Here is a 19,108-nt window from a genome sequence, read left to right on the forward strand (position 1 = left end):
AAGACAATAAAACAGTAGAAGAAGACAAACAGTAGAATAAAGGTTAATGAAGCATTAATATTCTTATTTTCTCATCCTTCCATTTAATTTGTTGAACTCAACACTCATGAAAATAATAAACTTACTAATTTTTATTGGAAATAATTGTGTGTTCATTCATTTCTTCCTTTTGTAATGATTGTAATGAGTTTTTCCTGGAGGCTCAGTCTGACCTTAAAGAGACCGAAGCTAACGATGCGTTCAGGCTCTCTGAGTCAACACAAAGCTGAATATTTCCAAGTTCACTCAGCGAGCACTTTATTAGGAACACCTGTGCGATCTAATGTGATCCAACACAGCAGCTCTGCCATAAAGTCGACTTTTACAAAGCTTCTTGTTGATGTTGTCAGAGAGGTGATCTGTTTATCTACGACGCCCTTCCAACACCGGTGAACCTGCAGAAACGGCACAAATCCTGACAGGGTGCGAGACGCTCTGACCCTGGGGGGACGTTCTAGACCAGGAGAGGACCAGAGAACAGCAAATCACCAGCTAGAACATTCATAAGGGAAGAGGCAAAGCCAGCAGTACCCAGTAAAACCAGGGCGAGTCTTCTGGTTTCAGCCCAAGCTTGGAAACTAAAGGTTGGACCTGAACAGGAGGCTCCAGCTTCCAGATGTCATTCATACCACCTTGAGTCCAGATGCCGTCATGTTTTCCACTGAAGAGAAGAAGATGACGTCTTAGTGGAGCTGACTGGGCTGTGGGAAGAAGAGGAAGGAATCTACACGCTATAAAGACCTGGTGCAGGACTGCAGGGGCAGAGGTCGGCAGGCATGGATGGTTGTACCCGGTCGAGGTGGAGCGCAGAGGATTCCCCGCCAAGTCAGTCTGGAAGCTGCTGACAGCAATGCAACTGACGGGGAAAGAGAAGAAGAAACCCGGAGGCCGCTGCTGACCCGCCAGCAGGAGAGCGTTACGGTTGAGGGTCGAAACACTCCATGATCGTTGGTAACCGTCCGATGACGTGAGGCTACAGTCACGGTGGTGTTACACTGAAACGTGTTCCTCTCATACATGTTAATGGGGTGGACAAAATATTAGGAACACTTTTGTTGTCAACAAAAACTGTAGAAGTTTCGTAAAAGTAGAATTCATGTCAGAGCTGTTATACTGGATTGTGCTCAGTGAGTGTGTTTCACCAGGAAGTGACTCTACAGTACAAACTGTGAGGTTTCACGTCAACACGTGACGACCTGCTGGGAGGTTAATGGTGAAAATATTTATAACTATTTAGTATTTCACTCTTATAACATCGTCAGACTCACAACAGACAGTTTTAAAAGAAAAAAGGATGAAATCGGAGACATCATCTTTATTATTCCACACATCCTTCTTCGCCTACATTACCCACAATGCACCTCAACCTCAAACCAGGTGGAGATTGGAGTGTATTATTTCATCTCTCTTACGTACCACAGCCTCTCTCTCCTCCCGTCTCCTCCTCCTCCTCCTCCTCCTCCTCCTCTCTCTCGCCGACACCATGGCGAAGCGAAGTGATGGGGGTGGAGCTGGACCAACCCCCCCTCACCGTCCCACCCCCCCGAACCCAGAGACAAGGTCCTCATCCGACCTGTCAGGCTGCTGGGAGACACAGAGATATGTTAAGAAGATATACACACCAACCACCAGTACATCTGTCCGAGTTTATTGCTTTAAATGGTTTTTAATGGTTTTAATGGTTAAAATTGATAACAAATATTTCCTCTTTTGAATCTCTAATAATAGGGTAATAATACAATAATCTAATAATTACTGAGGGACGTTTAAGAAGTTTGGTTTTTCTGATGTATATAAAGGAAGAAACCTAACAGGAAGTAAACATTCCTATAATTTGTTTTTTTAAGGAACATATGTTGCCCCATTTATTGATACATGGCACATTATTTTTGATTTTATTTTTCATTTGTCTCCACTGTTTACTGTTACTTATTGTACTTGTAGCTAATTCTGTAGCTAAAGATTTACTTTATTTTGTTTTCTTCTGTTTGTTCTGTTACTTATTTTTGATTGATTTACTGTAATATGTGGTCTTCTGTTTCAACATGTTTGGTATATATTCAAAAAGTTAATAAAAACATTAGAAAAAAATCATTTTAATGATGAAAAAGTTTATGTATTGGACATTTTAAATATGTAGCATAAAACGTTGCTGTCTGTTCATGGTAGACCTGAGGTTTATGGGATATGTTCATGTACCTGTAGTTATGGTGACTGTACAGCTGCTCTCCCAGTCTGTAGGAGCCTGAAACACTGTAACTCCTCTGGAGGAAGAAGAAGAGGAGGAGGAGTTAATTCTGGTAAGCTATTGATGACAATTTAAAAAGGACCGTTTTGCATGTTTCGGTTATAAGTCTCATATATTTCACATCACTGACGACCGTTTTCCAAATCATATCATCACTTTTAAGAGTTTTTCTTCTGACCCGGTTGCTGAATGTTCCCTGCATCTTGTTTGTGATGATGTCATCAGTGCTGCCGTCCAGACTGCGTCCTCCTCGGCCGGGTACGGGTGCGTACGGGTCGGCGTATACGTCTGGGTGTGTGTGTTTGTCGTGTTGGTGTGTGTAGTGGTTGTGATGCGTGTGAGAGCTGAGCAGCAGTAAATGTCTCTCCGCGCGGTCGGCGCGGTCCAACAACGTCTCGATGAACACCTGAAAGCAAAACAAGCATTCGTGTTTTTATTGCAAAAATATACTGAAGAAGTATAAATAGTGTAAATAAATATATGCCGGCTCCAGAGACAGAAACAAAAAGTAGTGTTGTCATGGAAACGATGTGGAGGTTGAACAGCATTTACATAAGTTTACCTTCAACAAACCAGGTTAAATTCATGACTGCAGATTCTCTACTGGAAGGATTTTTTTTTTAATTGACTGAATTAGAACCAAAATCTGAAGCTAACATGAATCAATCTGTTTGTGCTGTTAAACTGAAAGGTCACCAAACCAAACAGTTAGCAAACCTGAAAACACTGCTCAAGCAACCTCAAACCAAATGGTACAATTAGCTATCCCCTAAACTGTCTGTCCCAATAAATTAAACTGTTAGCTAATATGAACCATTTATTGTTGCTACTAAACCTGAAACTGTTAAAGCTGCTAAACTGTACATTTAGCTAACTTGAACCAACCTGTTTTTGCTGTTAAGCTGAACGGTTAGCTATAACATGTTTGTTACCATCTATCATCTAAGCTAACCTGAACCAGTCTCACTCGCTACATTAAATTAAATGACTCAATTAAATGAAATATTACTATTAATTCTAATACTGCAAACCTGAACTAATATGTTGTTGCTACTAAACTGTACATTTAGCTAACCCGAACCAAACTGTTTCTGCTGTTAAACTGAACTGTTAGCTAACATGAATCAATCTGTTTTAGCCACCACACCAAACAGTCAGCAAACCTGAAAACACTACTCAAGCAACCTTATAGTTTTAGATGCTAAACCGTACAATTAGCTAACAAACCAAACAGTTTTACCTGCTAAACTGAATTAAACCAAACAGTTAAAATGAATTATCTGTCACTAAACCAAACCGTTTCATCTCCTAAACTGTACTTTAGCATATCTAACATATAAAATCTTGTAAACAAGATTTGGAGGTTTGATATATAATTTCTTTGTAAATAATTAAATTAGTGATGTATAGTTAGATAAGCCATGTATCTCTGGAGAAGTATAAAAGCTGTACTAAGCCGCTGCCAGTTGACCCTACAGAGCTAAATTAGGCTAATCTCATTTGCCAACATTTAAACACAATGCAAACACATAAAAAGCGCCCACCAGTTTGTCTCACTCTCAGTAATAATGACAAAAAACTCCCCAGCAACCATTTTGTCCTTTCAATAGAGACAACAGAAGATCTGCAGCATCACCTGCAGTCTGGATTTGGCTGCCGCCTCTTTCTCTGCCGTCTCCCTCAGAAAACGCTCGATGTCCACCATCTCCCTGTAAAACACACACATTACCCACCGAAATCACTAATAAATTAATACGAAGGGGGGGGACAAAATAATAGGAACACCTGACTATGTGTATTGATGAAACACAGCCTGAAAATGTGTTAATCGTATTTTAAACCAGTTTAAAACTGGGTTAATCTGAAGGCTGTTTAATAATTATATGACTTACATTGCATCATCAGGCGTTCACGTTATTTTTATGTAGATAATTATGTGGCGTAAAAACACACGGATACAAAACAGCATGAAATGTCAACAACATTTAGATATGCAGATACATGAAGCCGACTGACCTCACAACCACACACACACACACACACACAAACACACACACACACACACACACACACACACACACACACACACACACACACTCCCCCGAGGGCTGCTGTGACTCACTGTCATCTTATATTTATCATCACAGCAAACCACAGCTGAGTGTGTGTGTGTGTGTGTGTGTGTGTGTGTGTGCGTCCAGTGAGGCAGACTAAACATGACGTGTCCTCTGTTTGTGCATCATGTTGTGTTTTCTGTTCAGTTCATTACGAGCTGCAGTTCAGACAGCAGATCACTGAATATTGATGCTGCATAGTATGTTCTAGATATTATACTGTTAGTAGGCTGATGACTGTAATTATATTAACAAAAAAAATTAACTAAAGATACTGCAGAATAGCGGTGGAAAGTAGTAGTTTGAAGCGAGAGAGGAAGAAAACATTTAAACCAGCCGGTTTACTGAATGCTAGTGTTAGCATGCTAGGCTAGTAGCAGCTAGTAAAGCCAGCAGTGTGAGGTCGTTCTGTCTTTACTGATGTGTGTTTCTGCCACATCGAGAAGAGACAAAAGTTAAAAAACCCTGAATTTAAAAGTTGGAAACTAAACTGAGATCTTAAATCTGGAGAATTAACTTAAATTCCAGGAGAGAAAGCTGAGCTCTGGTTAGCTGGTTGTTAGCTTGTTTTGCTGCATCAGCGACTGAGAGAACTACAAAACACCAAAACTGAAACATGAACAGTGATGGAAACTTGAGTATTTCCATGTGATGCTACTTTCCAACCTTTTTGGCTTTTGACGTCTTATAAAAAGCAGTGTGTAGTCGGGGTTTTACTTGTATTGGAGTATTTTTACATTACTGTATTGGTATTTTTACTGCAGTAAAGTATCTGAACACTTCTTCCACCTCTGCTGCAGGATTAAGATTCAGTGGTGCAGAAACCGTCTGAGATACTGACTGTTGTCGTTCAATCAGCTTCTTCTCTTTTCCCTCCAGATCCGTCTTCAACCGCTCCATCATCTCCATGGCAGCAGAGACCTGATGGAACAAAATCAGACGCTTGTAAAACACTTTAAAATGTTATCCGTCCTAAAACATGTCTTTATATTATCTGTCACCTGTCTGAACAGGAACGTCGCCCTCTCCTCCACTTCATGTTTCTCTCTCCTCAGTCGCTCCCCGTCCCGCCTCTCCCGCTCTAGCTCCGCCTCCCTCCTCTGTAGCTCCACCCTCAGTCGGCCCATGCGGCGGTTCACCCTCTCCTCCACCTCCGCGAAGGTCCGGGCGATTTTACGATCCAGCCCCAGCCCCAGCCTCTCCTCCAGCCCGATCCCCACCGACAGCCCGAACTCCAGGCCCAACTGGACCCCCAACTCGCCCAGTTTCTTCCCGGGAAAAGGCTCCAAAGAGCCGGGGAGGGCCAGAGCGGTGGAGGGGTCCTCTTGATGTCCCGCGGAGGCAAGAAGAGTGCGATCCGAAGGGCCGAACATTTCCCTGAGCAGTTGGACTGAGGCGGACGATGAGGCGAGATCCAGGCAGGCCAGCGGCAGGGGGAGGCTGTGAGGTTCCATGTCCAGGGAAGAGCTCTGTTTTTGGGATACAGCTGGACCGGGGAGGGGGAGGAGGGATCCAGGTCTGGAGCTTCTAACCCGAGCCTGAAATGTGAAATAAAGTTAAAGCTGGCGGGTCTGTCTGTGGTCAGATTAAGGTCCAGTCACACCAGCATGTAAAATGTTGAAACCAGTTCATTTCAATGGAATCGCCTACAGTCAGTGAAGTCACTCACGGGGGCCAATAAGCTCATTGACTGTGTGTCACCATCCACCTTTATAGTGTATAAAATGTTCCACAACAGAGACATTGTTTACACACGGTTACGAGACAGTCTATGCAACAAATACATAAGAGATATAAGACACAGAATCTTTATATTGTCATTGTAGGTGCTTCTGTTAACACATCCTATAACCAGAACTACAGCTTCTGTGTCGACTGAAATTTACATATTTGGGCTGCAACTGTCACCATCTATTAATCTGCAGGTTATTTTCTAATCATTTTGTTTAGAAAAAATGTCAGAAAACAGCAAAAAAACCCTGTTATAATCTTCTTTGAATGTCTTGTTTTGTCTGATCGACAGTCCAAAATCCAAAAGATATCCAGTTTATACTCACGTACGACACATAAAAGTTTCAAACCCTCACATTTAAACGCACAATATGTAATTTCAGCCGCTAGGCGTCTCAATCAAAACAATAACAAAAGATGGAGTGTGATGACAGTGTGAAGTAGCAAGGGGTTTATGGGAGTTGTTGTCTTCACTGTTAAATAACCAGCTTCCCCGGGATAGGATTACTCCAGTGTGAATCATCCGGGATGTTTTTACTGGGAGCCGAATTATCCGCAGAGGTACAAACAAACGTACACGCAGATTAAAATCGTTAAAACACTAATTAAAGCTGTTTCACCTAAAAAAAAAAATCAATATTTCTCCGACGATGTTTGGTGACCACCGGACTTCCTGGAGGGGCTGTTAGCCGAGCTGCTGCTAACGTTTGTCCAGTTTATTTCTCTGATAACTTAAGATCCAGACGTCCAATGACTAAAATCCTTCTTCCGGCTAAAAGATATAGTTAAAAACCACCTAAATTTATCATGAAAATGTGTCTTAAAACTGAATAAAAGTCCATTTATAACAGTTTGTGTGGAACAACCACAACGCCGATGTATTATCTTGTATGTGTGTAAGTTACTCTTTGGTAGACGCCATTGTAGCGGACAAACACAGCGCCGCCGTATGCATCTGGTGCGTGTTTACTCTTTGGTAGAGGAGGTATGACGCCATCGACAGGCGACCAAATGAAACGGTCCGTTACTTTGATTAAATTACAGATTTCTGTGGGTTTGAAAACTGTTGGAAACATTTGGGATAATGTAAGTACACCACTCAACAACATTCAATTGTCATAATAGTTGCCAAGTGAAGTGTTGCTTTCAGTCTGATTATACAAAAGATTTGGCGTTCTTATTTATTTTCATCAAAGATACGTGAAGTTTATGAAAACTACTACTTGCTTGAGCATATATGACCCACATTTTAATCAATAAACACCTTATTTTTATTATTATTATCAATATGAACCAGCTGTAAGGGGGGTCAGGCTCACCTGCGACAGCACCAGCAGGGTCTCGTAGGTGTGTCGGCTGACCAGGTGAGCCCGGAGCTCAGGTACGGACGAGAAGCGAGACTCGTCACCGCAGCGAGGACAAAAGTAGGGCAGCTCTGAGGAGGAGGAGGAAGAGGAAGAAGAGGAGGAGGAGGAGGAGGAAGACATGATTCACCAGGGAGCAGCGGCAGCAGCAGAAAGACCTGAAAGATTAAAAAAAAAAAAAACAGGAACACGTCAGAAAACAACGGAAAGACCGACTGCAGCGGTGGTTCCAAAGGAAACTGTGTTTCTCTCTGCAGACGTTCAGGAAGTAAGGAGTAAACCTGAGTAAAAACTGGGTCAGTGTGTGTGTGTGTGTGTGTGTGTGTGTGTGTGTGTGCTACATAATTGATTTCATGGGAATAAAGATTTAATGAGACTGAAATCTTTAGCAAAGCTTCATTTTATGGTTAAGTGTTGACATTTTTGAATATGATGAACACACACACACACACACGTCCTACTAATGTCAGATCCAACAGGCGAGGGGAACCTCGCCTGTTGGATCTGACATTAGTAGGACGTGTGTGTGTGTGTGTGTGTGTGTCTCTGTGAAGCTAATCGCTAACTGAAGCATGCATCTTCCACCCCAATGACTGGCTGACACAGGATATAAATATAAAAAAACACACTTGCTGATGATGCACGGGGTGTGTGTCCTCTGGTCAACTCCCCCCACCCCCTACCCTACCCTACCCTACCCCCCCATGCGGAGGAATTTAAAGTATGGATGGATGAGCAGGAAGAAAGAAATGTCTGGGGTGTAGACTCTCTCTCTATCCACATTATTACCTCAACAACATCTCTCTTTCTACGTTTTTTTTTTAAACTACTCAAATTACTACATGGTTAAAGAAATGTTATTTAATGTTAATTTACAGATTTTTAACAGTTCATGTTTATATTGGCGCAAATTTGGTACAAATTATAAGAAAAAACTAGGAAAAGTGTTAAATTGGTTTAGTTGGTAAGTGCCAATGCGGAAGTTTCTTAAACCTGCATTCTCTCTAATGACCAGCAGGAGGCGACTCCACAGACTCCAGAAAGAAGTCTGATTGTATCTCTTGATTTATTACCTCAGTAAACACTTTGAGTTTATGGTCTCAATCGCTAGTTTCAAGTCTTCTTCAGTATAGCGTGATGTTCATCTTGTAAATTATGGCCCGCTTTAGAGAAAAATAGACGATACAGCAGCGTATGGCTACCTTATGATTGACAAGTTGCTACCACGGTGATAATGTTGGTTAGGTAACGTAACCACGGCGTAACCAAGCGGTAACCTCCGGGGCTGTAAAATGAAGCCAAAAACTGCAGTTCCTTGAATGGCCACTTGAGGCTCCAAAAGCGAGTCAATCCCCATAGACGCCCATGTTAAAATGCCCAACTTTACAGCAGAAATAAACATGTTTACAGCCTGGTACAAACAACAGTTTTGGTCTCTGTAGCTAATTTCCTCTTTCATGACAACTGTACGTTTAAATTTTATTAAGCCGTAAAGTTCTGCATAATGAAGGACATGGCTGCTTTGAGTGACAGGTCCGCCAGCCATTCAGCCCCGCCTCTTTGCCCATTTTTGATTGGCTGGGAGTTAGGCAGCGTCACGCACTGCCAAGATGGCGACGGCCGGAGCGGCTCGCTTTGAGCTTCAAAACCGCTCTTCAGAAACCAACGGGTGACGTCACGGTAACTACGTCCATGTTTTTATACAGTCTATGGGCGTAACCCCAGATTCACAGAGTACAGGTGTAGCCGTGGAACCATGAAAGTTAATTGTAACATTTTGGTGGCCTAAAAGAGTCTTTGTTCAGTGTTTGGTTGAACTAAAAGACCCTCTAAGGAGTCAGATGTTCAGTTTTTCTGGTAAGTACATTTGGTTTTAACGGTTTTGAGCCTGTTTTTCGCTAGCGAAAATTAGCATTAGCGTTAGCATTACAATAATTAACCATAGACTGTAAATGTACCATGCTAACCAAGCTAACAGCTAGTGTTAGCGCCACCCTCTCGTCCAAATATGGTCACTTCTGGCTCCAAAAATCCAAGATGGCAACGGTCAGAATGCAATTACAATCTCTGGTAAGTACCCACTGTTTTTATTTGGGTTCATATGCAGTTGTTAATTTGCAAAAATTCTTAATAAATAAATAAATAAGATAATTAATAATTCTTTAACTGACAGTAATACGTATTTTACAGTGTGTAGTTTTGTGTGTCACACTACTCGTATATTAGGTTGTTTCTTAAAAACTCTAAAATGAGTGCATTTCCTGTACACACACAATTTACTATTTAAGTGCTAAATATATGTGTCATGGGTATTTTTTAGAGCTGTAACAATTATTCAGTTAATCGATTAGTTGATTGACAGACAATTTTGATAATTAAATGGTTAAAAATGTCAATCAGTGTTTCCCAAAGCCCAAGATGTCGTCCTCAAATGTCTTGTTTTGTCCACAATCCAAAGATATTCAGTTTACTGTCATAAAGACTAAAGAAACCAGGAAATATTCACATTGAAGAAGCTGGAATTGGAGAATTTTTGCATTTTTTCTTAAAAAACGTCTCAAAATAATTAATCGGTCAATCAAAACACCTGGCGATTAACTTTCTTCACAGTCCTGATGGCATCCTTCCCTGGCTGTTGCTGCTTGTGCTTGTTGTTGTTTGTTGTTGTCATTGTTTTTCTTCTGTCCCCCCTCCCCCTTTCCCTCTCTCTTTCTCTCTCTCAACCCAACCGGTCAAAGCAGATGGCCGCCCACCAAGAGCCGGGGTCTGCTTGAGGTTTCTACCCGTTAAAGGGGAGTTTTTCCTTACCGCTGTCGCCAAGTGCTGCTCATGGGGGACCTGTTGGGTCTCTGTAAATTAAAGAGTATGGTCTGACCTGCTCTATGTGAAAAGTGCCTTGAGATGACTTCTGTTGTGATATGGCGCTATATAAATAAAGATTGATTGATTGATTGATTGATTGATTTCTGACAACCGCCCACTTGACTATTAATCGACTAATCATTGCAGCTCTGGAATAAAAGTCACATTTTAATCAAGAATGCCCCCAAAAAACTTGCTGGTTTCAGTTTCTCAAATGTGACGATTGAATGCTTCTTTGTCATGAATATAGTTATAAATATCAAAGAAATCCAGTATAAAGTCCAGAGGTTGATGATCTGCAGCACAACAAGTTAGTGAAGCTGTAAACAGAACAGCGTTCCTGCACATGCTCAGTAGCGTCTGCCTTACACAGAACTACTCTCTGGAGACTGAAAACATGATGCTGTTATTAGTGTTTGGAGCCGTTTCTAAACAAGCTAATGTGACCAAACGTGTCACCCAGCGCAGCGATGTGGCTCACTGACCTGTTTTTAATCAGATATATCAGGCTTTGATACACACACAACACTGGTTAGTAGATCATTGTTGGTGTGTTCCTTTAATGGGCTGTTTTGTTTTGTTGTTATTTTTTTCTTGTTTGTTTTGTAGAAGCGATTTTGGACTAGAAATCATCACTTTTACAGCGTCTCTGCTGTTTAGCATCTGGCTGAAAATTATTTTTTGCAGTTTTTTAATCAGCTGCCTTTAACAAAAAAAACCTTTTCCCACAAGCCCACAGACAGCCGCAGGTCAAAGGTCAGCAGCTCTACAGACTGAGGTCAGTCAAGACCACGAGCTATTAAGATTTTAGTCAACACGGTTTAAACTGGTTTAAACTCACAACTTTAATCCAAATTTACTGAGAAAAATCAAACCAAAAATATGTTTTAATTCAGTTTAAACTAGTGAATTAAAACAGGAACATCAGTGTCTGACAGCACGTGACAGTTGGTCCAGTATTATGAGCATTTATGAGCTCAAACTGCACATATTAAGAAGTAATTTATATATGTGTGAGTCAAATGTAACACATTGAAACATGCTGGATACAACAAGCCTGATCCGCTGTTAGATAACGTGACTACTCTTCCGGTCGGTCTACCGGCTAAAATACCGGTAAACAACTCAACTCTTACCTGTACAAAACGGTAACATGTCGGTGCGTCACACTGTCAGCAACAACCTAAAATCCGTTGCCATGGTTTCACGGCTCCCAGCTCACGGAATTAATTCTGCTCTCGTGCGGCGTTGGATCGATCCGGTACTGTAACGGTCTCGTGCAGCAGCAGCAGCAGCAGCGGCGTCGGTAACGTCGCTTTCTGTGTGTGTGTGTGTGTTTGTGTGTGTGTGTGTTTCAGCTGCCTCCCCGCCTGCCCCCTCCCCAGCCTCCGCGTGCTGCTGCTGACGTAAGAGCCGCGTGACGTGTCGGTGCTGATGTGGAGCAGAAGAGGCGGTCAACATCCATCGTTAATTGTTTAAATAATAATAATAATAATAATAATAATAATAATAATAATAATAATAATAATAATAATAATAATCTCCCTCTTAGTGATATTATATTTATAAATTTATTATGAAGCTACACATCAGTGTGTAAGCAGCATTTTAATGTTGGTCAAATTTTGCATCTGTTGGTTTAATTTGTCACAATGTCACATATTTTTCTCATATATATATATACAAAGTTAAACCCAAACATAACTATTTAAGTTGGATACAGAACATATAGAGGAGTAAAATGTACAGTAGTGGAGGAACTACATGTACCTCAAAATCATACTATATAGTATAAATTCATGTGTCTCCAGGCCTGTCTTAAAATAATACTCACATAGTTTAAATAGTTAAAGTTGTCTGTAACATCCCTTCAACTGGAATAATTACACATAATGATAAGAAATGTTTTTAAAAATCTTTACAAACCATTTTATATAAACAGAAGCACATTGCATTCACCAGTGAATAAAATAGAGGCCTTATTGAGATAATAAGTCATAATTATGAGACAGTTTTCTCATGTCTCATTTTTTTCCAAGATAAATGCAATGTGCTTATATGGTTGATCATATCCTAATAAGTCAATATACAGAAGCTATAGAGGCCAGGTGTGGCCCAGAACACTGTCTGATGGTTCACTAGCTTTATGTTAAGGAAAATGCTGGTTTATTTGAACCTGACGTTTTCCCATATAAATGTGGCCATTGTGGTTCTATGCTAACATGCTAACTTTGCACTCGCTAACTCTGTTATGGAAATTCAGTCTGAGTCTCCTACAGCTTTAAAGCTCGAAAGAAACCAGAGTAGCAGCCTGGAATAAACATTATGGCTTAAAGGACGAGTTCACAATATATCAAGTGTGTCTTAAACCAACAGTCAGGAATCCAAATGAACATTAAAGCTGTTTTTCTTGCTGTAATCATTCCTCTTGTTCATACTGACCATTAGAAGATCCCTTCATAATGACCTTACAATGGAAGTGATGGAGGACAAAATCCACAGTCCTCCTTCTGTGCAAAAATGTATTTAAAAGTTTATCTGAAGCTAATATGAAGCTTCAGCGTCCAAATGAGTCAAATCAAGTAGATATCTTTCAACGTTACAGTCTTTTTAGTGCCAAAGTTCCTCTTTTTGTTACTATACTTCCACCTGCAGCTCAACAGGGAAACACTGTCCGAGGAAACACAAAGAGGGAATTTGATGCTAAAAAGACTGTAAATGTGTCAGATATCCACTTGATATGACTAACTCAGACTGCTGAAGCTGAATAGAAGCTTCACACAGACTTTTAAATGACTGTGTGGACACACTGTGGGTTTTGGCCTCCATCACTAACATTGAAAACACATTTGAAGGATCTTTTAATATCCAGTATGAACAGGAGGAATGATTACAGCGAGGAAAACCTCTTTCACTGTTACTATGGACACCTGACTGTTGGTTTAAGACACACTTGAACTATTGTGAACGCGTCCTTTAAATCTGGTGTTCCACAGGGCTCACATTTAGGCCCGTTGTTGTTCTTAATCTATATAAATGATCTGCCTGATGTTTTTGGAAACAATAAAAGCATGTTGTTCTCTTGCAGAAACCTTAATAATCTTACTGCCATTTTGAATTATGAACTAAATCTTATATTTAAATAGAATAAGTTGAATAAATTCAGAAACCAAATATGGATATGTTTATTTAGATAATGTGCTGATAAAGATGATATCTTTCAAACAGTCTCTACTGTGTATTGTGCAAACGAACTGACCGGCTGAACTACTGCTGTGACCTCTGACCCTTGTAAACAGTTATAATAGTATAATAATAAAAATATAAAACAGTAAAGGTGACATAATTCAACAGAGTGTAAACTTACTCTGCTGTGTTTTCTTGGTAGAGGACTTGCAGTGCTGCGTTGTGAACACTTGATGGCGCCAAGAGCCTGCAGAATATATGACAGGTGTGTGTTTATGGGCAGTGTGTGTGTGTTGTGTGGTTTATCTACACACCAGTAATAATCATCACAGCAGCAGCAGCAGGGTCACAGTGACTCTGATTCCACCAGAATCATACGCAGGCCATTCAGATCCTCTCTAGACCATAAAAACTAATAATAAATGAATAAATAACCTGTATATCGGTGCAGACTGGACACATGAACACATAGTTTTGTTTCAAATAAGGTGCGAGATGTTATCCAGTTAATTCAGTTATTGTAAAATATATGTTGATGCTGTTTGTTCCTTCTGTCACCACACAGACGGGACTGAACCTCCAGTCACAGTTCAGTACGACCTTAATCGACCTTATGTTAGATACTCAGTTCAAATTCAAAGTTTAATTGATCTTATTTGGTTTTTGCTGATAAAATGCCTGAAAATGTTTGTTATTAATCTGATTTCTTCATCAGCAGTATACATCTTCATCTTCTACTTAAAATCCTACCTGGATGCACTAAAAAAGTGTTAAAAAGCTAAAAGGTGCTAAAAGCTACTCGACTCATTTTATTAGTCTTCTCATGTACGCAAATAATCTTGCTTTTAATTCGTCAAGTGTACATTTGTCATTTCTACTTGACATTATATTATATATTATATATTATATATTATATATTATATATTATATATTATATTATATATATATTGTCTTGTGTGTTTTTTGCTTTGTGCTGTTTTATATTTTAATTGTGACCTGCTGAAGGTCTCTACTAATAAAATAAATAAAATACTGCGCAAAATCTAAAGCTGTGAAAACTAAAAGTCTTATGTAATGAATTAGATTTTTGCTTTTTATTTCTTGATGTATTATGGTCTGTGCTCCACATGCAGCATGTGTTACCTTGTTACTGTTGGAACCTGTTGTAAGTTAAAAGATATTCTGCAGATACTGTCTGTGTATCCAAACCTGATCAATCTTATTTGTCTGTACAGTGAAAAGCTGTTTTTAGTCTTTTGTTAATATTAAACTTTGTATTTAAGAAAAACAGAATAAAAACCAAACATACTTTTGAATTTGACCTTTTTTGATCTCAGAGCAGCTTTGTGAAAACGTGTAAATAAAACTGGATGAAACTTTCAGGCTGCTGTTACCACGGCAACCCAGCCTTCACAGCTCATAACACCGGACGAAGCAGCCAAGCTGACAGAAGTGATGAGACCATTTGTTGCCTGGCAACAGCAGCTTGTTGATGAATGGAACAGGAAGTACAGAGAGAAATCTGTGGCGCTGCTGCTCTTTTCAGTGAGGAAGAGGAGGATGATGAGAGGATGAAGACGCTCATAGCGAAGATGGAAAATGTTTGTGATGATGACGATGATGAGGAGGAAGATGATGACGATGATGTTGCTGTAGAAGAAGATGAACAACATGTTCATATGTTAAATGAGAGGAAGATGATGAAGATAATGATTCTTATGACGATGATGAAGAAAAATATCCCGATCATCATGAATGAACACCATGATGACTGTGATGATGATGATGTTGAAGGTTGATAGTGATGATGATGATGCTTAAAATGATGAAGATGATGAAAGTTTGTCCTGACCACGAGAGTGTTGATGCTGGACATGATGATGAGGAAGATGACAGTGATGATGATGATGATCATGATGATGATGATGATGCTCACAGTGATGAAGATAATTCTTATGACAATGATGAAGAAAAATGTCTTGATCATCATGAATAAACACGATGATGATGATGATGAAGGTTGACAGTGATGATGATGAAGTTAACAACGTCGGTGACGATGCCCATAATGATGAAGATGATGTCACTCATAATGATGAAGATGAAAATATATAACGTGAGAATTAACATGATGATGATGGTGGTAAAGATGAAGATATCATTCAGTGATTCTCATGATGATGATGACAAAGACAACGATGATGATGATGATGAAGATGATAATGATGAAGAAGCAGTCTGGACTCCATGTTGTTTGTTTGTTTGTTTGTTTGTTTATTGGCAGCAGCCTCCATGCAGAACGAGGGAACATGAACCTGCAGTGTGCTTCACCTTTACACTACAGATCCCACAATGCATCAGGGCAGCAACCTGCACCGTCATCAGAATGAAGACTAAATAAAGTTCATTCAGTGTCCGCAGAGGATTTACAATCATTTCATAGAAAAAGTGACATCATTGCACATTTATCCGCCATCGAAATCTGGCTTCTGTTCTAGAAACATAAACACTCTCGATGTAAAACTTTGCCGTAAAGAGGTAGACAAACATCTAGAAAAATAGAGATATATTACAAACATATAACTCCTCAGAGATGTTAAATATAAAGCAGTTTGACATAAAAATATTTCAGTGGAAACAGAATCACAACATTCACAGAACGTTTCTTCACTGTTCACGTCCTCATGCAGAAAAAGTGAATATTTTACAAGCTTCAGAGAGACAGACTGCTCCTTTAAATGCCTCCTGACGTCACAGAGCGTCTGCAGCTCAGACTGAAGCTTCAACACCTGAGCTGCTGTGTTTCATCTTTACACTACAGGTCCCACAATGCACCGGTGCAGCACACATTCAGAGTCACAGAGAAGCTTTTCAACGAGCAGCTGTTCAATGATCAGCTGGTCCAGGATCAGACTGTCTCTACAGCAGCAGCTGTTTCCCACAATCCTCCTGCAGGTGACGCTCACGTGCGCCTCCAGAAGACCTCTGAACCTTTTCCTCCTCAGGCTTCAGCTACAATTGCCTTCGGCGTGACGTCACATGGAAACTGACGGTTTCCGGTTGACGGTTCAAATCCTGAAGCTTTAACTTTTCTCCACAGCAGCCTCACCGGCCGGATTCACCTGTGCGCGCGCGCTGCTGTTCAGACGCCAGGCGCGTTCAGGGCCAGTGAGTATGCGGCCATCATCTGCGCGCGCAGCTGTTGCTTGACGTGCACGCGCCCATGCCTCTTCCTCTCGTCGCTGCGCGCGAAGCGTTTGCCGCACACATCGCAGGAGAAAGGCTTCTCTCCCGTGTGCGTGCGCGTGTGCGTGGTCAGGTGGTCGCTGCGGCTGAAGCTGCGCGCGCAGATGGTGCACTGGAAAGGCTTCTGTCCTGTGTGGATGCGCACGTGCCTGTTCAGCTCGTCCGAGCGCGAGAAGCGGCGGTCGCAGCCCTGCACGGAGCACGGGAACGGCTTCGCTTTGAGACCCTTAGCGGGAGCTCTCCTGCCCCCGCGTGACAGTTTGGGGGCTCCTGTCGCGTGCACATTGCTGAGGTTGACTATCGGGAACGCGCCCTGCAGGAGGGAGGACAGGAGTTGCGCGTCCAGGGTAGAGGGGAGGGAGGAGGGGAGCGAGGAGGGGGGGCTCCCGCTCTGCACGAGCTCCGTCTTCACTACAGGTCTGCTGATGACGTAGCTGCTGGAGTCTCCCCCGGTAACCGGAGCAGCCGCTAAGCTCTTCAGCCAGTCCTCCAGCCCCACCGGCTCCTGCTTGATTTCACAGCCGGGCTTCAGCTCGCCCAGGCCGGCCTCGGAGCTCAACAGAGAGTCGATGAAATCAGCCACATCCACCTGTTGCTCCAGAGCCGACAGCGGGAGGAGAGAGTCGGCGCTGGCCGGGTAGAGTGCCTCATTCCCGGTCACTGCAGATAGTCCACACCCGCTGCTGCAGCTGGAGGTCACAAACTCGCTCTTCACCACCACTGGGTGTGAAATGGAGGCGGCAGGCAGCTGCTGAGCTGCGGCTAGGGGAGGGATGCTCATCTCGCTGGAAACCACGGATGGAGATGGAGCGAAGAGCGGGGGCGAGGGGGAGGCTGCGGCCGGGGAGGGCGCCGCAGAGGCTGGGGTGGACTCGCGGAGAGAGTCGGCGTCGCCCTGCTGCTCCATCTCGGTGCAGATTCCGACGATCTCTGTGATCATGTTGAGGATCGCGTCCGCGGTGCTGCTCAGACCCGCCGCCGCCGGTACAGTCTCCGGCTCGGTGAAGAAGCTTCCGTTGTAGCCGAGGGAGGGCGAGAGCGTGTCCGAGGAGCAGTCGCTGAAGTCGGAGAAGAAATCTGAGTCAGAGGCGTCAGTTCCCGGAGAGAAAACTGAAGAGAGAGAGAGAGAGAGGGAGGGAGGGAGGGAGGGAGGGAGGGAGGAGGTGTTATTGTCATTGCATAATCTCTCCTCAGTGGGCAGCTCAGCAGCCTACACAGAAAAAAATCTATATGATGAAGATGAGCAGCTGCAGGCATGCAAACAGCTGCAACATGCATCAGTTACACTATCATCATCATCATCATCATCATCATTACTGTTATAAGAATATTTCAGGTTCTGCAGTCACCGGTTATGCAACAGATGCATATTTTAGCTCCAATTATTTATAATCAGTTTAACTTATATTGTTATTGATTAACACACACACACACACACATACCTTGACAGAAAGGTGATCCCACGTCAGAGTCAGCTGCGTCGCTGGGGCTCGAGCCCACGCTGTCCACCCAGGCGCTGCACGCGTCCTCAAACTCCGACATGAAGCTGTCCTCGCGCTCCAGAAGCATCGCCGTTGTCGGTTATTGTGTGTGTGTGTGTGTGTGTGTGTGTGCGCAGAGCGTGCAAACAGTGTCAGGTGTGGACAAGCTGGTTAAAGTAGCTCGACAGGTGTCAGGGATTCCCTCGCGCTGTTAAAAATGCCGTTAATAATCCGTTACCGGAGCTGTCGGTGTGTCCCGTTAGTCCGCTCGGTGAAAGATGCTCGTGCTCCCTCCGCTCTCTGCCCGTTTTTATACTCTCCGTCTCCTAGGTAACTCCCGTCTCGGTCTTATTGGTCGACACCGGCGCGAGGGATTCCCCCCGCCGCGCGCTTCGTAGCAGCCCAAACATGGGCAGCTTCCGGTGGTGACGGCGGGTATCCCCATACCATAAAAGGACAGGCGGGAGAGCGACGTAGACACGCGAGAGGAGAGGGGTTTCCTTCACTGCGGCAACAGAGACACAGATTATACAACCAGGTGATGGAGAGTAGAAGAAGATGCTTCATAGTTGTTGTTGTTGTTGGCGACTCATTTATAAAGAAACACCTGATATTTGTTGCTGTTTGCTGGAGAACTTTGCCCTGAGTTGAGCCTCACAGACAAACCTTTTATACCCCCAAAGCGTTTGATTGGTGGAGCCTGTCTGAAAGGCTCAATCAGTCCAATCTGTGTGATGCTCTCAGGGTCATTATGAGCTCCAGTTTGCTTCTTCATGTCTTCATTCATGGCAGCTTTTAATCATAAGACAAACTTTTGCAACACCTGTAGAGCTGCAA

The 19,108-nt window shown here is 42.4% G+C and overlaps 2 protein-coding genes across 4 annotated transcripts in view; both read right to left on the reverse strand.

Moving 5' to 3' along the window:
• LOC137174935 (F-box only protein 41-like) overlaps positions 1 to 11,734 on the reverse strand; it is a 19,439-nt gene extending 7,705 nt beyond the window's left edge. The window contains exons 1-8 of one of the 3 annotated variants that reach the window (XM_067580476.1): positions 11,501 to 11,734; positions 7,452 to 7,654; positions 5,403 to 5,939; positions 5,243 to 5,322; positions 3,924 to 3,996; positions 2,466 to 2,693; positions 2,239 to 2,303; positions 1,456 to 1,623 (exon numbers count right to left, since the gene is read on the reverse strand). In XM_067580476.1, coding sequence (XP_067436577.1) covers positions 1,456 to 1,623; positions 2,239 to 2,303; positions 2,466 to 2,693; positions 3,924 to 3,996; positions 5,243 to 5,322; positions 5,403 to 5,939; positions 7,452 to 7,619 — 1,319 coding nt within the window. In that variant the 5' untranslated portion in view covers positions 7,620 to 7,654; positions 11,501 to 11,734. Of the gene's footprint in view, positions 1 to 1,455; positions 1,624 to 2,238; positions 2,304 to 2,465; positions 2,694 to 3,923; positions 3,997 to 5,242; positions 5,323 to 5,402; positions 5,940 to 7,451; positions 7,655 to 11,494 lie in introns of all 3 variants that reach the window. The other 2 variants (XM_067580477.1, XM_067580475.1) reach the window with 2 other exon arrangements.
• A 3,058-nt stretch (positions 11,735 to 14,792) lies between these two features.
• On the reverse strand, positions 14,793 to 18,785 carry LOC137174940 (early growth response protein 4-like). The gene is made up of 2 exons (XM_067580484.1): positions 18,233 to 18,785; positions 14,793 to 17,900 (listed from the first exon to the last, which is right to left on the reverse strand). Exons 1-2 carry the CDS (start codon positions 18,357 to 18,359, stop codon positions 16,687 to 16,689), a joined length of 1,341 nt encoding a protein of 446 aa, XP_067436585.1. The 5' UTR covers positions 18,360 to 18,785; the 3' UTR covers positions 14,793 to 16,686.
• Between the last annotated feature and the right edge of the window lie 323 nt (positions 18,786 to 19,108).

Source organism: Thunnus thynnus, chromosome 22 (genome assembly GCF_963924715.1).
Source record: "Thunnus thynnus chromosome 22, fThuThy2.1, whole genome shotgun sequence".
NCBI classification, from domain to species: domain Eukaryota; kingdom Metazoa; phylum Chordata; class Actinopteri; order Scombriformes; family Scombridae; genus Thunnus; species Thunnus thynnus.

What these genes read in the sequence shown, in the direction of transcription:
- LOC137174940 (XM_067580484.1), bottom strand. Translation starts at nt 18,359, where the DNA reads ATGCTTCTGGAGCGCGAGGACAGCTTCATGTCGGAGTTTGAGGACGCG. An exon ending in GGGATCACCTTTCTGTCAAG is followed by an intron (nt 17,901 to 18,232) that starts GTATGTGTGTGT and finishes CTCTCTCTTCAG; the next exon opens with TTTTCTCTCCGGGAACTGAC.